Source organism: Leptonychotes weddellii, chromosome 10, assembly GCF_054177405.1.
Source record: "Leptonychotes weddellii isolate Sample4059 chromosome 10, ASM5417740v2, whole genome shotgun sequence".
NCBI classification, from domain to species: Eukaryota; Metazoa; Chordata; class Mammalia; order Carnivora; family Phocidae; genus Leptonychotes; species Leptonychotes weddellii.
This window is the reverse complement of record NC_138378.1, coordinates 44,606,673-44,624,960: the sequence shown is the minus strand read 5'-3', so window position 1 is coordinate 44,624,960 and position 18,288 is coordinate 44,606,673. Positions and strand designations below refer to the sequence as shown.

The 18,288-nt window shown below is 36.5% G+C and overlaps 1 protein-coding gene across 3 annotated transcripts in view; it reads left to right on the top strand.

The window, feature by feature from the left end:
• The window catches only part of LOC102749113 (E3 SUMO-protein ligase RanBP2), an 84,451-nt gene that overhangs the window by 54,412 nt on the left and 11,751 nt on the right, over nucleotides 1-18,288 (top strand). For 2 of the 3 annotated variants that reach the window (XM_081833284.1, XM_081833285.1), the window contains exons 18-24: nucleotides 1,268-1,403; nucleotides 4,842-4,936; nucleotides 5,858-10,652; nucleotides 11,257-11,334; nucleotides 13,658-13,828; nucleotides 14,495-14,587; nucleotides 15,104-15,282. In XM_081833284.1, coding sequence (XP_081689410.1) covers nucleotides 1,268-1,403; nucleotides 4,842-4,936; nucleotides 5,858-10,652; nucleotides 11,257-11,334; nucleotides 13,658-13,828; nucleotides 14,495-14,587; nucleotides 15,104-15,282 — 5,547 coding nt within the window. The remainder of the gene's footprint in view (nucleotides 1-1,267; nucleotides 1,404-4,841; nucleotides 4,937-5,857; nucleotides 10,653-11,256; nucleotides 11,335-13,657; nucleotides 13,829-14,494; nucleotides 14,588-15,103; nucleotides 15,283-18,288) is intronic. The other variant, XM_006728939.3, reaches the window with a different exon arrangement.

The following is an 18,288-nucleotide window of genomic DNA, read 5'->3' as shown; positions in this document are numbered from 1 at the left end:
AAGCAGACATGCTGTATGTGTCTGTGACATCACTTATAGCTGGTTGGATCCCTGGACCCATATACAGATATTTGATACTGTTTTGAAAAATGACTGTTGACTGATACCACTGTAGTTTCTTTGGAAAAAGATAAGTGCCTGTTTTGTAAGGGAAGTTTTGTAATTTCTGGGGTTGGGGAGGGTGTAGTCATTTAGTTGTCTGTAAAACAACAGAGATCTGGTAAGTAGCCACATAGTTACCATTAGAAAGCAGTGTGTCCTCTGTGTTGACAGCAGAGTGGTATTATGTTTTCATAATATTTGGAGTAAAATCTGGTTTGAATTCCAGCTGTGCTATTTCCTGCATCTTTTTTTTTTTCTAAAATGTGAGTTAATACTGCTTATGTGTGTAAGGATTGAGAATTTAAGTAAAATGCCTGGACTATATTATTATATACATAATATATTCTGAGCAGGTATCAATTATTTTCCCTTCCCTAGTGAATCATTAGAGCATCAACCTTGAAGGATTTGTAGTGTTTTGTTACATCAGTTGTGTGTAGGTGGAAAGCTAGTATTGGGAGGTAATTTGGAACATTGAGTAGCCTAGATGGACCGGAGAGGAAAGCAACGGTGAAAGGAGGTGCCGGAAGGGTGTTTGGGGCGGTACTTCTGAGGACCAAGAATATCAGAGTTTAATTTGTAGGTACTTGTGTTTTTGAACAGGGAGGTGTCTTGGCTAGAACTCAACTTTAGGGGCACCTGGGTGGTTCATTTGGTTAAGTGTCTGCCTTTGGCTCAGATCAGAATCCCAGGGTCCTGGGATTGAGCCTCCCCCATTGGGCTTCCTGCTCAGTGAGGAGTCTGTTTCTCCCTCTTCCTCTGCCCCTTCGCTTGCTGTCTCTCGCTCCCCCCTTTCTCAAATAAATAAATAAAATCTTAAAAAAAAAAATACCCTCAACTTTGGAAAGATTAATGTAGGCAAGTATGGAGTGGAAATGGAGATGAAGCCATCTAGGAGGTTATCAGTTTAGGTGATAGCTAACTCTAGAATGAATTAGGTAATATGGTACTAAGGAATGAAAGAATGGGAGGAAATAAATTGGTTTTAACAAATTAAGGATCATTTTCTTAAATGAGCACCTGATATACAGATCTTACTGGAATATCGAATCTCTAAAAACACACCATCAAGTATTTAAAGTATTTAAATTTAAAATATTTGTTTGCTCTGGCACTGTTTCTGGCATGGTACAGTTGCTTATAGTTATTTTCTTCCTTCCAACAGAAAGAAATGCAGGAGTTGAAACTACATAGTAGTAACTCAGGGTCCCCTCATCGTTGGCCTGCAGAGAATTATGGACCAGATTCCGTGCCTGATGGATATCAGGGATCACAGACTTTTCATGGGGCTCCACTAACAGGTTAGTTTGAAACTGGATAATTCCAGATTTTAGTAAAGTCACTGTACTTCCTCCTCCTCTACACAGATAACTTGTGAACTCACCTTGTCTATATATATTTGTTTATATACATGTTTATACATGTCTGCTTATATGTTTCTTAAGCCGTGTTTGGTATTACTGAGATTTTTATAACTCTAAGCAGAAACAAAACAAGCTTTATCTGATCCTTTAATACATATGTCAGAGAAGCTGAGACTGAGGTAGAACTATTCCTGACTTTTGGAAAATGTTACCTGATATTGTTGTGCATTAAGAGATGGCTAAATAAAACCTCAGGATTTATTTTGGTGATATACTTAAGGTATGACATTCATTTTGAAATACCATGGTCATACAAAGAAGGAAGGAGTTGGAACTGGGCCATATTGAAATTTGAAGTTGTGCTCTCTAGTACATAGTGACCTCTTGAGTCAGTTTGTGTGTTTGAAATGTGGAGATAAAACTTGCCTTTCATTATTGTGAGAGCATTTGTGTATGTGTAGGTGTGTTAGAGTGTGTAGTAAACACTTAATGAACCAAGGGTGTCCTGTGGGTTGTCTGTGTGCAGAAGTGCTTTGTGCATGTAATTTCCTTTAATCATGGTAACCCAGAATGGTAGATACCATTATGAATTTTTTTTTTTTTAAGATTTTTTATTTATTTGAGAGGAGAGCATGAGCAGGGGGTGGAGGGGCAGAGGGAGAGGGAGAAGCAAGCAGTCTCTTCGCTGAGCAGGGAGCCTAAACACAGGGCCTGATCCCAGGACCCTGGGATCGTGACCTGAGCTGAAGGCAGACGCTTAACCAACTGCACCACCCAGGTGCCCCATGAATTCTATTTTTATAGATGAGGAAATGGGTTTAGAAAGGTTATGTAATTTATCCATTATTGTATAGCTAATTATTGGTAGAGCCGGAGTTCAAACTTCAGTGGTCTTATGATGTATTGCCCACAGGCAGCCAGAAATGTTGATAAAAACAGGTTTCCTTGACATGAGATAGATTCCTGAAATGGTAGTAGTATGCTGTTTTTTTCCTAACTGGTTTTAACCCGGGGAAGATTTAGAATAGTATGTTCCAGTTTAGATGAGCACATTTATGTGATGGTCCATCGGGCCGTACTGAAAGCAGCCTCACTATCCTCTTTTGACAGTGTCTTTTAATGTAGGCAAAATAATAGGAAATCTTTGTAAAGTCAGACTTATTAAATGTCATGAGTCATGGTTAAATAAATAGATGTGTCAAGAGTTCACACATTGCTCACTTAAAAACCGTGTGCACTGTGTAGAGCCTGGCATAGAGAAGATAAGTAAACTGGCTAGCCTTTTCTAGGGCTTTTTCAGTGCTGTGTGGAATTGATCATTTGGCACCTTTTGAGTCACAATTTCCATTTCTTCTGTGTACAGACATAAAAGGTCTTCTGGTTGTTAAACATAACATTCACATTGTCTCATTTTATTCTTGCAATTACCCTATGAAATGTATAGAAGCAGCACATCCTCATTTTACAATTGAGAAAAATGGAGACCCCAAACAGCTGATTGACAAGGTCGCAAAGCAGCTTTGTGGCCCTGAAAGGTAGAGAGCTCAAGTCCCCTGTTTCGCATTCCTGTGCTCACAGATTTATTTTTCTTAATGAAAGTAAAAGTATACCAAGATGTTCCTTGTCTTTTTAAAAGAAAATGATTAAAAGCAATGATTAATAAGCTTATAGGAAATATTCAGAAGTACTAGTAAACTAAAAACTACCACATAGAGTGCTATTAACATTTTTGGAGCATTTCCTTCTGGTCCTTTCTCTTTGTATATGTAAAGAATTTTTAGTGAGATTTTTATCATTATTATGTTGTATGTAGATGAGTAGTCTGTTTTTTAAATATTAGAGTTCTGAGCATTTTTCTTAAATATTTTTTGAAAATATAGTTAATGAATACAGGTTTTTGCATCACGTAGAACTACTGCAAATTTTATTACCTTATTATTTCCACTTTGCGGTTATAAATAATGCTGTGGACACATTCTTAGGATTGTTAGTGTATTTAAAAAATTCTTCTAGGTTGGAAAATTGCTTTCCGGAAAAGCTATGCCAGTTTACATTCTTTTACCACCATTATCTGATAGTGCCCATCTCACTGCATTCTTGCTTAGTGTTAACAATTATCGGTTTCTAAAAACCTTCACCAATTTTTAAAAACAAAAATGGTATCAGTTTTTATTTTTTATACTGGGCATGTTCAACACTTTATAATCTTTTATATTTCTGAGTTATCTGTTTATTTGGTACTTTTTTCCTAGTAGATTATTTTTAGTAGGTTTATAAGAACTCTAATTTTTTTTTCACTATTAAGAGTCACTAGTCACGATAAAGTCACTAGTTAAATTTTCAGACGTTATGATTCTTGGCTCATATCCATCAGCTTGTTCTGTGTTCTGTTCCTTTTTTCTCCCCAGAATGTTTCCAAAATAACCATCTTTACAGTTCCATTAGTTTTCCAAATTCAAACTTGGGCTTCTTTAGCAATTTTTACTTTTCTAGTCACTGTAAAGAGAACATAAATAGACTGACTAGTCTTTTCTAGGTCTTTTTCAGGGCTTTCTAGAGAATCAGTTGTTTAGCACCTCTTGGGTCACAATTTCCATTTCTTCCATGTCACGGCATAAATGGTCTTTAAGTTGTTTTGTTTTCTGATAAAACTTTCATAAAACAAATTAAGCTTTGCTATGAGCATGAGTGTCTTCTAGTTGTTAGTTTCCTGGTGAAACTCATACAAAACTGATGGAACAAATAGTTTGGACATCAACATGAGTGTCAGTCATGATGTGCCCTTTTTTTTTTAAAAGCCAAGGAACACATTTTGTGTTACCCGTGAGATTCTTTGCATGAATTTATCAGGTGATTTTTGAATGGAACATTTTCAGCTTGAGTTTATAAAATGCAGTCTTATCTTTCTGCAAATTTTTAAGGCTCATTTTAAAAACATTGCCCTGAGGCCAATCAGATGCATTTTGGTTCTTTAAGTCCTTCCTGTGACTAGTGTATTCCCAGTATTTCTGATGTTGAACATAGACTGTGCTTTCATATCATACCAATCTTTCTTAGAAAATGGACCAAACGCTTTCTTCTTGGCTCCTTTTTTGATGCTTGTTGTGAGGCGCTTGTTCTTGTTGACCACTGTGGTGCTGCTCTCTTATTCCTCATGTGTCATATTTAGGGGTTTTTCCTAGTTTGTCATTTGATAATCTTCTTTATGGTATATTTTGATGTATAGAAATTTAAAAAAAAATCTATAGTTAAATCTTTCTTTGATTTCTATTGCTTTTGTAATTTATAGTTCTTGCCTAGATAGTCTTAACTGTAGTATAGACGTTTTTAACTGTTTTCTTTCTTTTCTTTTTTTTTCTTTTTTTTTTTTTTTAGTTGCAACTACTGGCCCTTCAGTATATTATAGTCAGTCACCAGCATATAATTCCCAGTATCTTCTCAGACCAGCAGCTAATGTTACTCCCACAAAGGTAACAAAGGAATAATTTATACATTTATAAATATCTCCTTTTTAATTGTTCAGGCTTCCTTCAAAGAAATTCAAGAAGTAGTTCAGCATTAAACTTTTATGTCCCATAAGATACAGATATTTTAAATTTCTTTCCAGATATAGAAGTTATGCTTCTTACTCATCTTATTTTTATGTTAAAATAAGTGTGAACATTTAGAGTATTTTCTAAATGGGGGGTGGTGGTGGTGGTGGTGATGGGTCCTTCATCATTTTGTTTTGGCGGAAATAGGACTAGAATGGCCTTGCTGAACCACTAAGTGGTAAGTACTTCAGGCCGAAGTGGCTATGTAGGGGTCTATTAACAACCATTATTACAACCATAGTTGAGCTATGAAGCTTTGAAGACAGATGGCTTGGGTGAATTTAGACCCTGGCTCTTCTGCTTGCTGTGACCTTGGGCAAGTTTGTTAATCTCTCTATGCATTAGTTGCCTCATATGTAAAATGAGGATAATAATCCCTTAATTCATAGGGTTTTTGAGGATATTAAAATGAGATATTATGTAAAGTGCTTAGAACAGTGCCCAGTTGGCACATTAGTAAATGCTCGATAAATGTTAGTCTCCATCATCATCATCATTATTGTTAACATCATTTGACACATTATTTAGGAATGAAGAAGAAATTTTTTCTATGCGTTTATTGTAGAATTGAATTTTTAACTGTTATTAGTTAAGGCAATTTCCATTATATGCCAAGAAAGGAGTATAACTGTAAGTATCTTTGTAAGTAATGTCTTCTCTTAATGCTGTGGTACATACCCTAATGATATCTTTACCTTATAACGCTCATGTTTGTGGTTTGTGAGAATTGGTTTGTATCTAGTTATCTGCAGTTTTGTAGACAACCTACAAAAATTTTTAACTTTTTTTTTCTTTTAGGGTCCAGTTTATGGCATGAATAGGCTTCCACCTCAACAACATATATATGCCTATTCCCAACAGATGCACACACCACCAGTCCAAAGCTCATCTGCTTGTATGTTCTCTCAAGAGATGTATGGTCCTTCATTGCGTTTTGAGTCTCCTGCAACAGGAATTCTGTCACCCAGGGGTGATGATTACTTTAATTACAATGTTCAACAGACAAGCACAAATCCACCTTTGCCAGAGCCAGGTTATTTCACAAAACCCCCAGTTGCAACTCATGCTTCAAGATCTGCAGAATCTAAGGTTATTGAATTTGGAAAAACTAATTTTGTTCAGCCTGTGCCAGGTGAAGGAATAAGACCATCTTTGACAGCACCTGCACATACAACACAGCCAACTCCTTTTAAATTTAACTCAAATTTCAAGTCAAATGATGGTGACTTTACCTTTTCTTCACCGCAGGTTGTGACACAGCCCCCTTCTACAGCTTACAATAATAATGAAAGCCTTTTAGGTCTCTTAACTTCAGATAAACCTTTGCAGGGAGATGGCTACAGTGGACCAAAAGCTAGTCAAACCATTGGACCTCGAAATACATTCAGTTTTGGAAGCAAAAATGTGCCTGGAATTTCATTTACTGAAAACATGGGTCCAAATCAGCAAAAGAATTCTGGTTTTCGTCGAAGTGATGACATGTTTACTTTCTACGGTCCAGGGAAATCAGTATTTGGAACACCCGCACCAGAGCTGGCCAACAAGAGTCATGAAACAGATGGAGGGAGTGCCCATGGTGATGACGATGATGACGGCCCTCACTTTGAGCCTGTGGTACCTCTTCCTGATAAGATTGAAGTAAAAACCGGTGAGGAAGATGAAGAAGAATTCTTTTGCAATCGTGCAAAATTGTTTCGTTTTGATGCAGAATCCAAAGAATGGAAGGAACGTGGAATTGGCAATGTAAAAATCCTAAGGCATAAAACATCTGGTAAAATTCGCCTTCTGATGAGACGAGAGCAAGTATTAAAAATCTGTGCAAATCATTACATCAGTCCAGATATGAAATTGACCCCAAACGCTGGCTCTGACAGATCTTTTGTATGGCATGCTCTTGATTATGCAGATGAGTTGCCCAAACCAGAACAACTTGCTATTAGATTCAAAACTCCTGAGGAAGCAGCACTTTTTAAGTGCAAGTTTGAAGAGGCCCAGAACATTTTAAAAGCCTTAGGAGCAAATGTAGCCACAACAACAAATCAGGCTATGAGAATTGTAAAAGAACCCACAAGTCATGATAACAAAGATATTTGCAACTCTGATGCTGGAAACATGAATTTTGAATTTCAAATTGCAAAGAAAGAAGGGTCTTGGTGGCATTGTAACAGCTGCTCATTAAAGAATGCTGCAGCTGCTAAGAAGTGTGTTTCATGCCAGAATCTAAACCCAAACAAGAAAGAACTCCTTGGCCCACCATTAGTTGAAACTGTGTCTGCTCTTAAAACTGGCCACGAAAATACTCCAGATAGATTTGCGTCAATGACTCCAAAGAAAGAAGGTCACTGGGATTGTAGTATTTGCTTCGTAAGAAATGAACCTACTGTATCTAGGTGCAGTGCATGCCAGAATGCAAAGGCTACTAACAAAAGTGGATCTTCATTTGTTCAGCAAGCTTCCTTTAAATTTGGCCAGGGAGATCTTCCTAAGTCTGTTAACAGTGATTTCAGATCTGTATTTTCTACGAAGGAAGAACAGTGGGATTGCACTGCATGCCTTGTGCAAAATGAAGGAAGTTCTACAAAGTGTGCTGCTTGTCAGAATCCAAGAAAACAGAGTTTACCTACTTCTTCTGTTGCAGCACCTGCTTCTTTTAAGTTTGGTACTTCAGAGATAAGTAAAACCCCAAAGAGTGGATTTGAGGACATGTTTGCTAAGAAGGAAGGACAGGGGGATTGCAGTTGCTGCTCGTTACGAAATGAAGCAGGTGCTACAATATGTGTTGCTTGTCAGAATCCAGGTAAACTGAGTCTACCCACGTCTGCTGTTCCAGCATCTGCCTCTTTTAAGTTTAGTACTTCAGAGACCAGCACATCTCCAAAGAGTGGATTCGAAGGCATGTTCACCAGGAAGGAAGGACAGTGGGACTGCAGTATTTGCTTAGTGCGAAATGAAGCAAGTGCTGCCACATGTGTTGCTTGCCAGAATCCAAGTAAACAAAATCAGCCTACTTCTGCTGTTCTACCTCCGGCCTCATCAGATACATGCAAGGCTCCAAAGGGTGGATTTGAAGGAATGTTCACCAAGAAGGAAGGACAGTGGGATTGTAGCATTTGCTTTGTGCAAAATGAGAGTTCTTCCTTAAAATGTGTGGCTTGTGATGCCTCTAAACCAACTCATAAACCTAGTGCAGAAGCTCCTTCAGCTTTCACATTGGGCTCAAAAACTAAGTTAAATGACTCTTCTGGAAGTCAGGTTGGAACAGGATTTAAAAGTAACTTTTCTGAAAAAGCTTTTAAATTTGGTACAGCAGAACAAGGGTTTAAATTTGGGCATGTGGATCAAGAAAGTACACCTTCATTTACGTTTCAGGGTTCTTCTAATACAGATTCTAAGCCAACAAAAGAAGGATTTAGTTTTTCTGTCCCTATGTCTGCTGATGGATTTAAATTTGGCATTCAGGAGCCTGGAAGTCAAGAGAAGAAAAGTGAAAAGCCCCTTGAAAATGACACTGGTGTTCAGGCTCAGGATATCAGTGGTCAGAAGAATGGTAGTGGTGTGATTTTTGGTCCAAGTGGTAGCACTTTTACCTTTGCAGATCTTGCAAAATCAACTTCAGGAGAAGGATTTCAGTTTGGCAAAAAAGACCCTAATTTCAAGGGATTTTCAGGTGCGGGAGAAAAATTATTCTCATCACAAAGTGGTAAAATGGCTGATAAAGCCGACACTTCTGCTGACTTTGAGAAAGATGATGATGCCTATCGGACCGAGGACAGTGATGACATACATTTTGAACCAGTAGTTCAGATGCCTGAAAAAGTGGAACTTGTAACAGGAGAAGAAGATGAAAAAGTTCTTTATTCACAGCGGGTAAAATTATTTAGATTTGATGCTGAGATAAGTCAGTGGAAAGAAAGGGGTCTGGGGAACTTAAAAATTCTCAAGAATGAAGTCAATGGCAAACTGCGAATGCTGATGCGAAGAGAACAGGTACTAAAAGTGTGTGCTAATCATTGGATAACAACTACGATGAACCTGAAGCCTCTCTCTGGGTCCGATAGAGCATGGATGTGGTTAGCGAGTGATTTTTCTGATGGTGATGCCAAACTAGAGCAGCTGGCAGCAAAATTTAAAACACCAGAGCTGGCTGAAGAATTCAAGCAGAAATTTGAGGAATGCCAGCGACTTCTATTAGATATACCACTTCAGACTCCTCATAAACTTGTAGACACTGGCAGAGCTGCCAAGTTAATCCAGAGAGCGGAAGAAATGAAAAGTGGATTAAAAGATTTCAAAACGTTTTTGACAAATGATCAAACAAAAGTCACTGATGGAGAGAGTGAGAGCTCTGATGCAGGCACTGCCAGTGCCTCTGATACAACCAGCAAGCCAAACCCTGAAAACACGGGGCCCACACTGGAGTGGGACAACTATGACTTAAGGGAAGATGCTTTGGATGGTAGTGTGAGTAGTAGCTCAGTACATGCTTCTCCATTGGCAAGTAGCCCTGTGAGGAAAAATCTCTTCCGCTTTGGTGAGTCAACAACAGGATTTAACTTCAGTTTTAAATCTGCTCTGAGTCCATCTAAGTCTCCTGCCAAGTTGAATCAGAGTGGGACCTCAGTTGGCACTGATGAAGAATCTGATGTTACTCAGGAAGAAGAGAGAGATGGACAGTACTTTGAACCTGTTGTACCTTTACCTGATCTAGTGGAAGTGTCCAGTGGTGAGGAAAATGAACAAGTTGTTTTTAGTCACAGAGCAAAACTCTATAGGTATGATAAAGATGTTGGTCAGTGGAAAGAAAGAGGCATTGGTGATATAAAGATTTTACAGAATTATGATAATAAGCAAGTTCGCATCGTGATGAGAAGGGACCAGGTATTAAAACTTTGTGCCAATCACAGAATAACTCCAGACATGACTTTGCAAAATATGAAAGGGACAGAACGAGTGTGGGTGTGGACTGCTTGTGATTTTGCAGATGGGGAAAGAAAAGTAGAACATTTAGCTGTCCGTTTTAAACTACAGGATGTTGCAGACTCATTTAAGAAAATATTTGATGAAGCAAAAATTGCCCAAGAAAAAGATTCTTTGATAACACCTCAGGTTTCTCATTCAACCACTCCCAGAGAGTCGCCATGTGGCAAAATTGCTGTAGCTGTATTAGAAGAAACCACAAGAGAGAGGACAGATTTAATTCAGGGTGACGACACAGCAGATGCAACTTCAGAAATTGGAGAAGCATCTAGCACATCTGAAGCAACAACAAAAGCAGTGGTTTCTCCTCCAAAGTTTGTATTTGGTTCAGAGTCCGTTAAAAGTATTTTTAGTAGTGAAAAATCAAAACCGTTTGCATTTGGCAACAGTTCAGCCACTGGGTCTTTGTTTGGATTTAGTTTTAATGCACCTTTGAAAAATAGTAGTGAAATTAGTTCAGTAGTCAAGAGTGGATCTGAAAGAAAAGTGGAACCTAATTGTGAAGAGTGGAAGAATTCCAATAGCAAACAGTCTTCAGATGGCAAAGTCAAAAATTTCTTTGCTTTTCCAAAGGAAGAGTCCTCAACTGATTACACATTTAAAACACCAGAAAAGGGTAAGCACTTAGTTTTTAGTATAAGCAGAATTTTTCGTCCATTGATTTGTAAATATTTTGCTTAATGCATATACTCTTTGTAGGATACTAATGTTTTAGTAAATGTTGGGTCATAAACATAGTGCTTTGTCAACAGCAAAAAAAAATAATGGTACAGATTTTTTTTTCTCCCTAAATCTGTTTCCCTGTTACTGTTTAAACAGCAACAGAGAATGTGTGTGTAAGTTATTTAGGAGATCTCACTAACTGGAAGATATTTATATCATATTTCGTGCAGAGAACAAGAACCTAATACAGTACCAAAGTTTAGTGCCTCATGTACTTGAATCACGAGCATTAGCTCAGGTTTGATTTTTTTTTTAAGTGTTCATTCTTCAATGTACTATTCTCTTGTCACTCAAAAAACATGGTACTGAGATGTTTATATGTTATATAAGGTAGTCTTGCCACTATTAAATGAACAAAGAATGAAACTTCCAGGATAAATGAATATGTAAGACAGCCAAATTGGTATAAATTGAAGGACTCTGGCTTTTTATATTTTAAAATCACATTCACTTTGATTCTCAGAATGTTCAAAAATTAAATACTCTTTATTTTCTAGGATTTAATTTTAGCCTTTTTAAATCTAATCCAATGGCTTTTTGGACGAGCATCCCTTCCTCACAGCCTGAGAACAAAGGTATAGAGCTAGTATTCTCAGTATGAGATGACGTCAGTTTTTTTTTTAGCAGCTGGTAGTCCTTAGCAAAGTAACTGGCTGTATGAAATTAAGTACTTAACACTAAAGTGTGCATGTTAAAAGAATGTCTGTTTAAACAAGTACTTTTTTTGATTGGTGGTGTATAACACTGTTTAATGCTGGTTTTTTTTTTTAATTGGATGATATGTTTTCTCATTATTGTACAACATTATTTTCAGGTAGATCCATGTGGTCTTTACCTTTCGCTGCTTTGTACTTCATTATTCTGTTATTTTCAACTCTGCTTGATGAAGACCTGTGTTTTTTCTTTTTTTTTTTTTTGACCTGTGTTTTTTCTAACATTTATCTTTAGCCAGTAATGTCTGCTGGCATGTATACACATGGAACAGAGTTTCCCTTTAAGGTTATCCTTTTGGACAGGGTTTAGAAAAATATCCTATTTGAAAGTAGATGCCATTTTTAACAGCCAACATTATATACTTGGTATGTTATAAAAGTAAATGTTGGTATTAGAGTGGAATAATAGGAAGTGGGGCTTCTGTTGAAGACCTTCAAGATCAAGGTTAGGGAAATAAAACTCTCTATTAGTATCTAATAACGTATCTTGAGCAACACAACTATGTTCAATGATAAAATGACAATCCTTGATTGCTAAAGAAGCTTTTAACCCTCATTCTTAAGGATGTATTCTTTGGGAAATTATGTGAAAAGTGTGGACTTTTTCCTGTAAATGACATATACTTGCATGCACATTCTGGGACCCTAGGTTAAGAATCCCTAGCCTAAGAGCAGATTTACCAGTATACTACTGTAGGACAAAGAGCCTTATTCTGTTTCAAGTCCAAGAATGTCATGGTCCCAAAGGACCGTAGAGATTGAGGTTTCAGACATGAGGAAACTGAGGCTTGGCCAGGCTATCTGAAATGCCCAAGTTGTCTTTACCAGCTAATAGCAGAATTGGAATAAGAATCTGTATCTTTCACTGTTGTAATTGATACTCTGGTTTTCTAATTAAGGAGAGTAAAAGGCAAGTTTAACATTGTAAAAGGGCTCTAGTTCTCTAGATCACATCAAATATGACCTGTGTATATAATTTAGAATTTTCTAATAGCCACATTAAAAAATAGAATAAAAAGAAACAGGTGAAAAAAAGCAGATGAAATTAATTTTAATCTATTCCATTACATTATATCTGAAATACCATTTCAAGTTCTAATAAGTATAAAAAATAATGAGAAACTTCATATTTTAGGTGGTTTTTTTTTTTTGTACGAAGTCTTCAAAGTCCGTGTATTTTTTTTTTTTTAAGAGAGGGGGAGAGAGCCAGTGAGAATGTGCTCACGAATGGGAGGGGCAGAGAGAGAGAGGCGGGAAGAGTGAGAATCTCAGCTGACTCCTCACTGAGTGTGGAGCCCGACACAGGGCTCAGTCTCATGATCCCAAGATCAAGACCTGAGCCGAAATCAAGAGTTGGATGGTTAACCAGCTGAGCCACTCAGGTGCCCCCAGTGTGTATTTTTATACTTGGAGCAGGACTCAGTTTGGACTAGCCACATTTCAAGTGCTTAATAGCCACAAGTGGCTAAATATCATCTTGGACAGCACCAGTTTATACATGATTTGTTTTATCTGTTCCTTTTGCCAGATATCCTCTTTATAGACCGCAGTGTATTGTATGAAGAATCCCTTTTTTCTTTGTGTTTTGCTTTTTTTGTTGTTTTTCAGCTATAAAAATCGTCTTAGATTCTTACAGTATTACTTACCCCTAGGATAACAGTGGTTTTAATTTAGTTTTATATGTTATGCTTGGAAATACGCAAAACTGGATGTAACTCTCATCACCCACCATCCTTGGCAGTTGTTAACTTTCCTTGTAGGAACTAATCAAGGTTAGCTTTGCATTAGTTTTATACTAATCTTTGCTCATAATTTCTGTAAGTTTTTTCAGTTGCAAATGCATGGATATTTTGCTAAGCTATTGTTTAGTATGCCAAATATCATTACGGCAGCACTATTTAAATACCTTTCACAATTATAGCCATTAATAGTAGTTTTTTTCAATGATCAATGAGTAAATGCAGTATTTTTTTGGTTTTAAATAGATTCTGTGTTCACTAAGGGTTTTGACAGAACGTTAAATCAGGTTTCTAATTATTTACAGAGCTCTGTCCACATCAAAGTTTGTGTTTTCATCACTATGCTATTTTAACTTAAAGATAAGTTCCATGGTTTTATTTTCAGCTAGGATATTGATGTTAATACCTGTTTAATATCTTTATAATTTTTTGGACTTGCTTTATAGCAAAAGAGAAGGAAAAACCTGAAGATCCTTCCTCAGATGATGAAGTTGTCATTGTATATGAGTTAACACCCACCCCTGAGCAAAAAGCTCTTGCAAGCAAACTTAAACTTCCTCCAACTTTCTTCTGCTATAAGAATAATCCGGATTATATTAGTGAAGAAGAAGAGGATGGTAACTCTTTTGTTATTTTAAACGCATTCTTTTCATGCTAATCTTTGTAATGGGGGGGAGGTATGGTTAAATTATTTTAAGCCTGCCTCTTGGAACCCATCACTGCTGTCCTTGTAGGTAAGATGTTTTTCCTCAATGTATGTGTTGCAAATAGTCAATGGATGTAATGATTGAAACAACTGCATTTATTAAGTGAGGATTTTGTGGATGGCTACTATAAGTTAAGCAGGCATTTTGAGAATTGAAAGCGATCCTAATTTCCCTGTTGACTTAGAGGGATGGGAGAGTAATGACGCAGGTGGGTGTTTGATGATGGAAAACTTTGTGAGCCAGATCACAGTCTTTTAGGAGGGGTGTTCCACGCTCAGAAAAGTTTTAGTAGGACCAGTTGAGTTTAGTGGTGTAGAGGATTGGGTTGTGGGACATGGAGATAGGAAGATGAACTAAAATGATAGAGTAGCTCAAACAAGAGGAGAGCCTGAATGAAATTTCTCTAATGACAGGAGAGGCATTAGGAATATAGAATTGGCAAAATTGGGTGTTCTTTCAATGTGGGGAGTAAAGGAAAGTATGAAGTTGAAGGATAATTCCTAGATTTCTGGCTAGAAAAATTCCTGGAACTTACTAGAAATTCCTTTTGTTTAATAAAATCAATTATACTTTAAGATGAAGATTTCGAAACAGCTGTCAAGAAACTTAATGGAAAACTTTATCTGGATGACTCAGAAAAATGTAGACCATTAGAAGAAAAGCTAACAGGTATGTTAAAATTACTAATTATAATGCTCTTATAAATTTTATTTATTCATTCATTCGAAGGAGAGAGAGAAAGGGAGGGGGAGGAGCAGAGGGAGAGAGAAAATCTTCAGCAGGCTCCATGCCCAATGCGGAGCCTGATGTGTGGGTCTCAATCTCAGAACCCTGAGATCATGACCTGAACTGAAATCAAAGAATCAGACATTTAACCAACTGAGCCACTCAGGTGCCCCACTAGTTACAGTGTTTTTAAAAAATCTTCTGTTTAAAAGGAATCTTTTAATCTGATCATTTTTATAATTACCAATTTTACCTATGTACTATTCCTCTCATGTTTAAAATATTTGAAAATAATATGAAGTGTAAAACATTGTTTTCTTGGTGATTCTTGTTCTCCATTACTACTCATAGGTATTGCTATCTGGGTCTGTAATCTGTACATTATATTGAGAACCATTCTTGGAGAGTAGTTGGGACTTCTTGTAACTTTCTTTTGCTTGTGTTCTGTGGGATTTTCAGATAATGAAAAAGAATGTGTTATTGTTTGGGAAAAGAAACCAACAATTGAAGAGAAGGCCAAAGCAGATACATTAAAGCTTCCACCTACATTTTTTTGTGGAGTCTGCAGTGATACTGATGAGGACAATGGAAATGGGGAAGACTTTCAATCAGAATTTCAAAAAGTTCAGGACTCTCAAGTAAGAGAATCTCCATTATTTTCCTTCTGGTCAGTTGCCTTTGTTGATGCGATGCAGTAGATTAGAATGTTCTTACCAAATGGTAATAATATATTGTGGCGAGAAAATGGATTAGGCATCTACCAATCAGCTTTGACCAGAGGAGGAGGAATTTTGTTCTACATAGAGGACTGTAAAAGTTCACCCCTATGTGTATGTTGGATTTTTGTGGGGATGGGAGAGATGGACTGAGCAGATACCCTTAGGAGTGTTTACTACAATACTAAGAATGATATTAAGTAGTACATTTTTCATACAAGTTAGTTTATTCTGTGGTGGGCAGAGTGGATAGGAAGTAACATTTGAGACCTAGTTCCCTTGGCCTATACCTTGCTTTGTCAATTTCATGATTTGGTTACTTTCTTAGCTCAACTACCGTGATATTTTTAATAGTGATCAACACCTTGGTTATCTTAGTTTGTATTCCACAGAAAATAGAAGACAAGGTCCCTGTCTAGTAATTGTTTACAATCTAATACTGGCATGTATTCAGAATGTTCCTGCCCCCTCAAGTAATACTGTTTTTTTGTTTGTTTGTTTGTTTGAGAGATGGTTAAAATGAAGTAGAGTTCTGGAATTAGTTACAAATGTAGTGGTTTATTTAAAGGACATGTGGCTAGAAAGAGATGTGGTGTAACACATGGTCTGACTCTTAAGAAATTTATTGTTCTTCATAGTCTGACTCTGAGGAGTCTAGCTGGTCACCTGGGATGTGTAGGTTTAAACTTAATTCATCAGTACACATACAATTAATGGCCATCAGCTGATGTAACGATACCACTTTCTCATTTATAACCAAATAAATTTATTTGTGGAAATCTGAAGTTTTTGCAGCATTGGCCTATGTTCAATCTAAAGTGTATTTTAAATCACTTAACAGTTTCCCTGGACTCATTGGAAGTACAAAGTATTTAATGGCTGTTACTCTGATTCCTAGCTGTCGAGGCTTTATCATGTAGCTATTCATTCAACAAGTACAGTATAGTCCTATCAATAAAAATTTGGACTATACAAATTTAAACAGTGATTTAAACATGGCCTCTTATGTGCAAAACTTGTAATTAGTTATTGATTTAAAATTTACTTACTTTAAAACTTCAAACTGAAAAATACTTTCAGTACTGATGCACAGACCTGAATTGTACATCATTTATTCTTTTTCTACCTTGTGGTGCCACTTTAGCTGGCACACAAGGACTTGGTATATTTTGTCAGTATTTTGTGAACCACGCTGTTTACAGGAGTTGAAATATCTTATTTGAGGTGACAATTATGTTATTTAAAAATATTTGTCATTGTTATAAATTAAAATATTCTGTAACACTATCACAGTGTTCATTAAATGGTAGTACTAGTGGCTATGCAAAAATACTTTTGGTACCAAAGTTAAATATGATAAATCTCTATAAAGGTTGGAAAAAAAAGCCACAATAAAGTATACATTTTGGAGGAGGGCAAGTACCCTTTGATACACAGAGATGAAATAGAAAACTAAAAACCATTAAAGCTAAAATATGCTCTAAAAGATGTAGATTTACACTGTCTCAGAATGCATTGTTCCTGCTCTACACTCAGTTTAATTAATTTTGAATATGATATCTGTTGCATAAAATGCATAAGTGTACTCTGTTTATAAGTGTTTAGTGAGCTAGCACTATGCTGACAATTGGGGATACAGTATTGAACAAAATGTAAATAATTTGATTTGTCTGTACTGAGTTTTCCATTCAAGGACTCTAAGGTGAGGATACATTTGGAGCTGAATTGAAACCCTTCCCCTCACCCAAGCAATCTGCCTACTTTTTGGGGGTAACATTTATTGTGATACAAGTCACATACCATATAATTCACCCATTTTAAAGTATACAATTCAGTGGTTTTTAGTATATTCACATGGTTGTGCAGCCATTACCACAATCAATTTTGAACAGTTCAGCACCCCAAGAAAGTCTCTAACAGTCACCACCCTTCCCCATTTCCCCCTAGCTCCTTCAGCCCTAGAAACCACTGATGGACTATCTCTATAAGTTTGCCTGTTGTGGACATTTCATATAAATAACTCATGATGATATATGGCCTTTTCTGTCTGGCTTCTTTAACTTAATGTTTTCAAGTATATCTACATTATAGCATATATATGCATTTATTGATTTTTATGGCTGAATAATACTCAATTGTATGGATATACCACATTTTATTTATCCATTCATCTGTTGATGGCCATTTGGGTTGGTTTTACTTTTTGGCTATTAGGAATAATACTGCTATGATAGCATAAAACATTTGACATATAGAGTGAATTTTCTTTTCCTTGCGTTTCAGGTAGTTAAGGACTTTTTTCATTTGTACTAATTTTTTTTTTATTTATAGAAGTAAAATTCACTTTTTTTGTATGTGTATGTGTCTCTGCTTTCTCTGAGTTCTTACACATGCCTGAATTCTTGTAATTCCCACCATAGACAGGATATAGAATAATTCCAATACCCCCAGATTTCCTTCATATTGTCTTTTGTATTCAGATCCTCCCCTACCCATATCTTTTAGCAACTGCTGATCTGTTTTGTTTCTATATTTTTGCCTTTTCCAGACTAACACATAATTGAAATTCTACAGTATATAATCTTTGAATATGGCATTTTTCACTTAGCATAATGCCCTTGAGATTTGTCCCAAGTTATTGTGTGTAGTAATAAAGTTTGTTCCTGTCTATCCCTAAGTAGTATTCCATTATGTGGATATACCACAGTTTATTCATTGATCCATGGAAGGTCGTTTCCAATTTATTTTGCTCTTTTTCTAGCTTCTTAAAGTGGAACCTTAAATTACTGATTTAAGACCATTCTTCATTTCTAGTATATGCTGTAAGTTTCTTTCTAGGAACTGTTCAGCTCCATCCCAAAACTTTTACTATGTTGTATTTTCATTTTCATTCAGTTAAAAATATTTATTTTCTTCAGGTATTCTTTT